The sequence below is a fragment of the Eptatretus burgeri genome, chromosome 10 (assembly GCF_056783735.1).
Source record: "Eptatretus burgeri isolate ZD-2024b chromosome 10, Ebu_testis_v1, whole genome shotgun sequence".
Taxonomy (NCBI): domain Eukaryota; kingdom Metazoa; phylum Chordata; class Myxini; order Myxiniformes; family Myxinidae; genus Eptatretus; species Eptatretus burgeri.
The window spans coordinates 9,689,667-9,699,666 of NC_140970.1; the positions used below are offsets into that span (position 1 = coordinate 9,689,667).

At 43.6% G+C, this 10,000-nt stretch overlaps 1 protein-coding gene across 1 annotated transcript in view; it reads left to right on the forward strand.

Annotated features, from left to right (window-relative positions):
- LOC147017932 (A disintegrin and metalloproteinase with thrombospondin motifs 3-like) overlaps positions 1-10,000 on the forward strand; it is a 279,852-nt gene that overhangs the window by 123,867 nt on the left and 145,985 nt on the right. Inside the window, exons 6-7 of the mRNA XM_085899925.1 lie at positions 9,566-9,649; positions 9,794-9,950. Of these exons, the coding sequence (XP_085756051.1) occupies positions 9,566-9,649; positions 9,794-9,950 (241 nt within the window). The remainder of the gene's footprint in view (positions 1-9,565; positions 9,650-9,793; positions 9,951-10,000) is intronic.

Sequence of the window (10,000 nt, forward strand, 5' to 3'; positions counted from 1 at the left end):
GATCGTCCTTGCGTCAGCGTCCACGGCCACAGCCAGGACACTTATTTGCAGCATTCTTCAAACTTTTCTTCGGCATGACGAGGATGTTCACACTTCGATGTCTTGGCTATGATTCCAATTGTCCATCGGCAGCGTCTATTTAAAATAGTCGAGTTTTAGCGTTTTAACACGTTCAGAAGAAACGCTTCAAATTTCCAAACCCCAGCGTCAAAAAACAAAGGCGAGTGACAGCAATTTAAATCGTTCATTGTAAACAATGAAACTAGCTGAGTGGTAGCGTTTAAAAGTCGTTGAGTGTAAAAAAATCCAATTGTTGAGCGCAAGCGTCTACTTTCAATAGTGGAGATGCAGCCATTTAAATCGTTGAGTGGCAGCCTATGAACCTACCCGTGGACACGCGGACGCAAGGACGATCCATCATAACCCACACCCTCCCCCTCACACTCACCTACTACTGCCAACATGAACAAACTACTACTAATACTAATACTAATACTGATACTGATACTGTGCCTGCTGACATGGACATCGACTCAAAAAGGACTCGAAAACACTGTTGGGTTCCCCTTTTATGAACACCATTTTTATATACCAATTCCCAAAACCGCTGGGAACACGTCTTTATATGGCAGTTGTAAGCTAGAAACACATTCATATTTTTTTTTTTGTCGACCGGAAGACGTCATTGGAATACGTCTACATACGTCGATGTGTGTTGGGACTACGTAAAGAATTGGTTCAAAGCACGTCAAACATAAGTTAGAAATAAGTTTCGCGTAAAAAAAGACATTACCGCGACGTGTTTCGACTTATGAGTAGCTTATAAGTAGCCTTTGTGGACGTGTGTAAGCGTCCACATATCGTGTGTAAAACTTATCCCCATTGCATGCGGAACGTGTGTCATACGCCGAGTACGTCGTAAAATTTTGAACATGTTCAAAATTTCTTGACGTACTCTACTTACTATGACTTATGATAGCGTATTTAGCGTTCTACTCACGTATACCAAACTTACCCATACCGTATTCGACGTGCCCCAACGTTTTAGACACACTTTTTGTTACGTCGGCATACGCTGGCAAGATCACCAAGGTGTGACCGCGATTTTGACCCTTCCATTTCCACGGCAGTTATGATTTGAATCGTTGTGCGTCAGCCTTTTAATAGGCTACGTCACGACATCGTCAGCGATGCGTGCAACGCGCTATGCCTGAGTTAGACTATCGTTGGGCATCGGTTGTGTAGGCCGACAACAGGTTCAGCATTCGTTGGTATAAGTTATCTATAACACAACGAAACGTTCTGTGTAGTTACCAATGCGTTATACATAAGACCAAGTCGCTATGAATACGTCCGAATCTTTAAAAAAAAAAACATCAAAAGTTCAACGTAAGCCAGCGTTTTACATACATTTTAATACGTTGCCATCGCTGGCTAAAACGTCAAGGTGTGACCGGGCCTTTAGCAGCAGGTCCAGAGTATGAGGAAGAGGGAAAGAAATGGGGAGCCAGAAGGAGGAGCCCACTGCCAAGCTTATCTATGGACCTTTTACATTTAAGAGACAGAGAATGTGGGAGCAGACAGTGGTGTGGGTGGAGTGGGAGCAGGTAGGGGTGAGAGTGCAGTGGATACAGGCATTGTTGAGTGTGCAGGCAGTGGTGAGGGTGCAGCAATAGAGATTGGTAGGAATGAGGTATGCGAGAGATTATGTGGGTGACGAGACAATTGAATATGTAGATGCTTTATTCTTCAGAAAGGATCATAGACATAGAGTTTTGTGCAGTTTTGAAGGAGCAGGAGTTAGGAACATTGAAGGAAGGGGAAACGATATCGTACCGGGTCACGGAAGGAAGATATTGTTTGTGGTACACCAATGAGTGAATTGAAAAATAGATAGAGGATATTGAGTAAGTGGCTGAAAGCAAAGGGTTGTGAGGTCATGTTTTCTGGGATTCTCCCAAGATTTGCAAACAACATAGCAATTATGAACATCGCGATAGACATCAACCAATGGTGGAAGAATGGTGTAGGGAGGAAGGTTTTACATTTTAGAGGCAGTGGGAATCATTTAGGGGACAAAAGAGATTGTTTCCAGAATGATGGCCGCATGTTAAATAGAAAGGGGGCAGCAAGGTTTGCAGTGGGAATTGAGGAAGGAATTCAGGATTTTTTTTATGTCAGTGGAGGGTGGGGAAGCTATGAAGGAAGGAACGGATGAAGTAATTGGGATGAGTAAGGCCAGGAAAGAAAATAGAAATTCAGGAAGGGAAAAGTTAAATATATTCTATACCAATGCCAGAAGTTTAAATAATAAGATGGAAGAGCTTGAAGCCAAAGTCGATCACGAAGAGTATGATATAGTTGTAGTGAGTGAGACATTGTTTAAGGAGGAGAGTAACTGAAGGACAGGATTGGAAGGCTACAAGGTAGGCTTGGTCGATTCTTAAAACTTGAGAATCGATTCCGATTCTTCACCAAAATCGAAATCAATTCATCCAAGTCACACACCCAAACGGCTCAACTCGATCGGTCGGAATCAATCTATAACTCTTTGAGATATCCTGCACACAGACAAACAGGTGTTAAAATAACCTTCATTCATCTTCAGTGGGAGACGAAATAAGGAGAAATGGCTTCACAAAACTATAATATATAATATAAGAAACAAGAAAATGAACAATCAGAGATGGCAGACCCTCGCCAGGACTTATTTTGTGTAGTTTTGTGCGGTGTATTTTGTGCCGTTTGTGTACTCGTGTGTTGCATAATTAATGAGACATAATTAGAACTGCCACTTTATAACCGCTGGTAATGATCACCAGGTACCAAGACGTCCTGCTTTGATGCAACCCTGCTTTGATTGGACACCTGCCCCTGACCCATGACATTTTTTTTATTTTTTATTATTCAATTGAATTCAGTGACGGAGCACGAATGTTTGTGGACATACACCTGAACCACTGACCCTGAGCTAGTGGTTCATGCTCCATCACTCCGAGTGAGTGGTTCGTGCTCCATCACCCTGAGCGAGTGGTTTGTGCTCCGTCACCCTGAGCAAGTGGTTCGTGCTCCATCACTCCGAGCGAGTGGTCTGTGCTCCATCACCCTGAGCGAGTGGTTTGAGCTCTGTCACCCTGAGCGAGTGGTTCATGCTCCGTCACCCTGAGTGAGTGGTTCGTGCTCCATCACCCTGAGCGAGTGGTTTGAGCTCTATCACCCTGAGTGAGTGGTTCGTGCTCCATCACCCTCAGCGAGTGGTTCGTGCTCCATCACCCTGAGCGAGTGGTTCGTGCTCCATCACCCTGAGCGAGTGGTTCGTGCTCCATCACCCTGAGCGAGTGGTTCGTGCTCCATCATCCTGAGCGAGTGGTTCGTGCTCCATCATCCTGAGCGAGTGGTTCGTGCTCCATCATCCTGAGCGAGTGGTTCGTGCTCCATCATCCTGAGCGAGTGGTTCGTGCTCCATCACCCTGAGCGAGTGGTTCGTGCTCCATCACCCTGAGCGAGTGGTTCGTGCTCCATCACCCTGAGCGAGTGGTTCGTGCTCCGTCACCCTGAGCGAGTGGTTCGTGCTCCGTCACCCTGAGCGAGTGGTTCGTGCTCCGTCACCCTGAGCGAGTGGTTCGTGCTCCATCACCCTGAGCGAGTGGTTGTGATATAACACCCGATTTCTGAGCCGTTTGCCATATTAACGTATGTTCTAAATTACCGAGCCAATTTTTTTTTCCACCCATCACACACAGCTGTTTATCAAGATTAATATTTGTGGACAAACACCTGAAACGTCTATATAAATGTCACATCCCTGTAAACGTCTATATAAATGTCCCTGTAAAACGTAAACATCTGAAACGTTTATATAAATGTAACGTCCTTTGTAAACGTCCTAAAGTCCCTGTAATGTCCATCTTGTATTCCCCATGTTCCCTGCCCCTTCCGTCTCCCTTCCACAGATCTCCTAATGTCTCTGTTCCCCACTGTTTTGTCCTTCCCACTCACGCCCCTCTTATCTCATGCCCCCCTTGCTGTGTGTTGTGTGTCAGCTCTCATACGAGCCTCGACACTGCAATAAAAAAAAGAAAACATTGTTTTTTGGTGAAAGCTCCTCAAGGTTTCTGGGTTGTGTACAATAAGTACTGCAGTTGGTAATCACACCGACTCCAACCTGCCGATTCCAGAAACATTGCTGATATCGGCCAAGAGAGAGAGAGAGAGAGAGAGAGAGAGAGAGAGAGAGAGAGAGAGAGAGAGAGAGAGAGAGAGAGAGAGAGAGAGAGAGAGAGAGAGAGAGAGAGAGAGAGAGAGAGAGAGAGAGAGAGAGAGAGAGAGAGAGAGAGAGAGAGAGAGAGAGAGAGAGAGAGAGAGAGAGAGAGAGAGAGAGAGAGAGAGAGAGAGAGAGAGAGAGAGAGAGAGAGAGAGAGAGAGAGAGAGAGAGAGAGAGAGAGAGACACAGAGACAGAGACAGAGATTGTGTGTGTGTGTGTGTGTGTGTGTGTGTGTGTGTGTGTGTCAGTCATTGATTAGTGTTCACAACATATGCGGGTTTCAGAATGTGGAACGGAGTTTGGAGATAACCGTTTCTTTTTAACCCAGTTTGTAGATATGCCCACTATGGGGAGTGCATTGTTGGACCTTATTTTAAGTAACAATCCAAATATGATGGAGGAGGTGCACAATGCATTCTTTAAAAGAACAGGTTAGGACCAGTGTGGGCCCATTGAGGAATAGCACCGGGAGAGTGGTTGGTGATGAAAGTGAGATGACAGGCTTATTAAAACAGGTATTTTTCTTCAACTTTTACACAAGAACAGTCAGGAGAATTGCCAACAGCTGAGAGTATCTATCGATGATGTGAGGAAGGGCATTTACAGAAGATCCAGGTTGGAGTGGAGGAAGTAAAGGAACAGCACGGAAATCTAAGGGTAGATAAGGCTCTGGGTCCAGATAATATGCAACCGAGAGTATTGATGGAAGCGGCTGAGCAGGTAAGTGAGATATTAACGGATATTTTCAATAGTTCCCTGGAGTCAGGACAGGTACTGGAGGATTGGAGAGAAGCAAATGTAACACCACCATTTAAGAAAGGATCCAGAGAAGAATTGGGAAACTATAGACTTGTTAATTTGACTTCAGTTGTGGGGAAGGTGTTGGAGACATTAATTAAGGACCAGATGAGGAACCATTTAAACAAATACAAAGTAATTAAAGGTAGTCAGTATGGGTTTACCAAGGGTAGTTCCTGTTTAACAAATCTTTTAGAGTTCTATGAAGCAGTGCCTGATTGGGTGGATGAGGGAAAGGCAGTGGACATAGTATATCTAGACTTTAAGAAGGCGTTTGATAAGGTACCACATCGGAGGTTGTTAGCCAAAGTGAGGGCTTGTGGAGTGGCTGGTCAGGTAGCTAATTCGATTGCAAACTGGCTTTGTGATAGGATGCAAAGAGTGGCTGTGAGTGGGAAGATGTCTTGCTGGGAGGATGTAAGTAGTGGGGTACCTCAGGGATCAGTACTTGGACCATTACTATTCAATATTTACATCAACGATTTGGATAATTGGGTAATAGTAACCTTTCCAAATATGCAGATGACTCAAAGCTTGGAGGTGAGGTGGATAGCAGAGGGGGTGGTGAACAGATTCAGGAAAGTATTGATACTTACATAGATTGGGCAAAAGATTGGCAGATGGAATTTAACCTGAGCAAGTGCAAGGTATTGGGGATGTGAAATAACAATGAAAATAGAGATTACAGGATGCAAGGGGTAATTTTGGAGCATCACACAGGAGAAATATCTGGGGGTGGTAATAGATAGGGGAGGTAAGCAGGCATCACAATGCCAGGTAGCTAGGGGTACAGCAAATCGGGTTTTAGGTTTTATTTGGAAGGGGTTCATTTATCAATCAAAAGAGGTGGTGTTAACATTGTACAGGAATTTAGTGAGGGCCACATCTAGAATATTGTGTGCAGTTTTGGTCACTACAGTTCCGGAAGGACATAGATGCCATAGTGAGGGTTCATTGCAGGGCTACTAGATTGATTCCGGGCCTCGCTGTACTCAGCTATGAGGAGTGGCTGAAGGAGACAGGGCTTTATACACTAGGAAGAAGGTGTTTATGAGGAGATATGATAGAGATGTTTAAGACAATGAAAGTTACAGATTAATTAAGTGCAGATTCATGATTCAACAGAGAAGAGTGATAGGACCAGGGGCCATAGCCTGAGAGTAAAGAAGAGGAGAGTTAAGACTGTAGTAAGACAGGGGACTTTCACTCAGAGAGTAATTAATGCATGGAATGGTCTCCCTGGAAAGGTAGTGGCAGCAGAAACAGTAGATAAGTTTATATTGGATTTAGATGGGTACCTAGAATTATTGGAGACAGAGGGGTGTAGAGATGTTGGCAGGACTTTTAGGTAGCTTGAGCATGGATGGGTGATTGTGTGCATGTGTGCGGAATGTCTGTGGGGGTTTCATCAATGGGGTGGGTGTGTGGTTGATGTTGTGTGTTTCTCACCAAAGAATCACCTTCACCCACTCCCCGACCCCCCCTGGAAAGAAAAATATGACAAAGAAAGAAAAAAATGCATTTTCTTTTTTGTATACATTTGTCTGGTGTTTATGTGGCACAGGCACGATGGGCCAAATGGCTTCCTCCTGCATCTAGATTCCTTGTGACCTATCATTTTCAGGAGGGGTGGGGAAGGGGTTTTGCATGTTTATAGATTGTGAAGAAATAGGATGAAAAACGAAAGTATGAAACGCACGTTTAAATAGTATGAGAACAGTTTTGCATAACAGCAGTATGTCTGAACATTTCGTTGGTTGTGGTATCGTTGTGAATCCGACGACAGCAGCCATTTATGCCAACATAACAAAGCACCTCTCTTAATCTCTTTCTCCACTTGCCGAGCAACAGGCAAAGCGGTTGATAAGGAATGACTGGCTTAGGAAGCGATCGCAAGCTGCTTGCTAACAGACCACACCCCTGATTGCTTGCAAAACAAAATAGCAGAAGACACAAGCCTCTTGCTGTTCCAAAATAAATAAATAAATAAATGATAAATATGCCATGCAGAGCACGATACTTGCAAAATCCAAATATACAGTTGCCATGGAAACAGAAATTCTGCATTTTTGAAAATTTGATCTGTCGAGTGTTTTACATGATGATTGTTATGCAAAACAAATTTGGCTGATACATTGTTAAGTCACCCGGAACGTAATTCCAGGGAGCTTATGGGATGCAGCGTTGTCCGTCAGTCCATCCGTCTGTCTGTCCACAAATATTTGCAGTTTCTTCTCTGAAACTACACATACGATTTCGATGAAACTTGACCACAACCTTCATCACCCTGTATGTACCAAAGTTTGTTCATAGCATGAAAAAAATAATCGGACCTGAAGGGCGTCTATGGGGATTGCTCCCCAAAATAGGTATTTGCTTTCTCCTTGGCACAAAACTTTGGGAACATAAAATTTCACAGCTTGGTCCATGAATCGTGACCCCTTACTGAAATGAAGGTGGATGCTTTGAGCCTGCCCTGAGAGGACTCCATTCCACATTCTGAAACCCACAAATGGAGATAACAATGAACAACAACAACACACTACACTACACACACACACACTACACACTTTGAGACCTGGGGAGGAAGCATTCAAAACCAACAGCTCATACATGCAGTGGCCTTTTAACCTCACCGGTTGGCTCCAAATATGATTCGTACATGCTACAGTCCCCTCAACAGGGGGGAAAGGTGAGGGACCAGAGGGAGGGTTGGGAGAGAGATAGAGTGGAGAGAGAGAGGGGGGAGAGGGGAGGGGTCAGAGAGAGAGAGAGAGAGAGAGAGAGAGAGAGAGAGAGAGAGAGAGAGAGGTCGGTGTCGGAAAGAGGGGGTAGGGTTGTGAGGGAGAGGGGTGAGGGATTCCGGCAGATGTGACACCCACTTCATTGTCCATCCAAGAGACGACAAGCACAGTGATGAATCACTCTGCCTGTGAAACCCTGGGAGGACGGTTTAGAGCTGGGTTGGGATTGAAATCTAAGCTACACAGAGTGGGCATGCGTACCTGTTGGCTTTGCTGCTGTGATGTGGCAATTCCTTACTTCAGAACGGAAAATATTTTTTTTTTCTCATTGTGATCATATAATACATTTTGCCTTCCTACCTCCAGTGTAGAACCACGGTATTGCAATTGAAAGTTGAAGAATGTGTCAAGTGACTTCACTATGCAATGCACGAAACGTTTGAAGAAACTTTCAAAAGCAAAACGTTAAAAAAAAATTGTATTTATCGATGCTGAAGTGATGGGTCATGTCATGGAAGAACATAAACGGGAAACATCGGAGAAAACAAAATTTCACATTTTCAGCGATGCAGCCACCGTCTGTTGCATCACAGAACAACATGGGGCTAACACAGGTGAGTCGCCCAGAACTTCGTTTAAGTCGATCTAAATACAGTATTCAGTGGCAGTGTTAATATTATGGAGCACTGGCTTAAGTACTCCAACTAAACGGTCGATAAGAAACGGCTACCTTTGCACACAATTGGCAATCACCGAACCGTCATATTCAACATACGCCTCCTAAATTGGACAAATGAACACTCTTACAGCAGTCGGAACTGCTTGTAAGTTCATTTCTGGAGCTTAAATTTTGTAATTCTTCTTAATTTAAGAGATACTCGTGGTGATCGTACACGTGGAATTGAACTAAAGCAACGAATGCTGGCATCTCCATGCATTTGTAAGTATAATGTACCCAACGATTCGTAGTTATGAACAGACATTCGATAATAAGAGTGAGGAAAGTGAAAAAAAAATCTTGTGAAAAACTGTGAATACATCCGCTAAAAACTGTGAATACACAAAAAATACCCATGAATACTTAGAGCACTGGGCCGAGAATGAAGAAGCGGATCACATTTTATGAACCACGAATATGTGGGTTCCGCGAATAGCGGAACCACGAATGTCTGGGTCTGACAGTATATTCTTTTTTTCTTTTTTTACACGTACCTGCTGGAGCCTCCTTTTAGCTGGTAGATGTTGGTATTTATCCAGTTTGCTCATATTGCAAGAGGTTACTGGCTGTGACCTCACACCTCGCATCAGTTTGTCCATTAACATAAAGTACCCTTGCCCTCTCATATTTATATATTTGTATAATATTTCCGATTATTTCTGTGGCTTTACTGCCTATTTTTTTATTTTAAGTAATAGCTTCTTGTAATTTATTTGTGATACGAAAGGTTGAGGCTCGTCAATGAGCAAAGGAGGTGGTAACATCAATAAAAAATTTATACAACGTACACAGCGCAAATAGAATTGTGGAATTTTAATCATTTAATATTTTCCTCATGTGGCCTAATGACATCACACTGGTGCATCATGTAATGGATGCAAAAAAAAAAACAACAGAAAAATGGGCTCGGGCCAAAAACTTTGCCCCGATTGACCCATCCCACAAGAAGGTGGAAATAATTGTGGAGAAAAAAATGTAGAAGTAGTAGATTTACATTTCAGAAAATTGTTTGATTTCTTATTCATATCTGTGTTTAACAGGTGAATGAGATATACCACGATGATTCTCTTGGAGCTCGCGTCAATGTTGTGCTGGTCAGAATGGTTTTGCTTGGATATCGTCAGGTATCCACTTAACTCCAACCTGCCTCATTTTCTTACCCATCACAAGTACACACCTCCCATAGTTGTTAATCATTCGCAGGGGGACACTCCCCAATCTTACTTTCTCCCTGTTTGTTTGTTTTTCTCGTTTCCTCTTTCCACCAGTCAGTCAACCTAATAGAAAGAGGAAACCCATCTCGTAGCTTGGAGAAAGTATGTCGTTGGGCATATGCACAGCAGCGTGTCGACTCGACACACGCAGAACATCATGACCATGCTGTGTTCCTCACCCGCCAAGACTTTGGGCCTGCCGGCATGCAAGGCATATATATCTCATCTAATTTTCACCAAACAAATAACACTTCATATCTG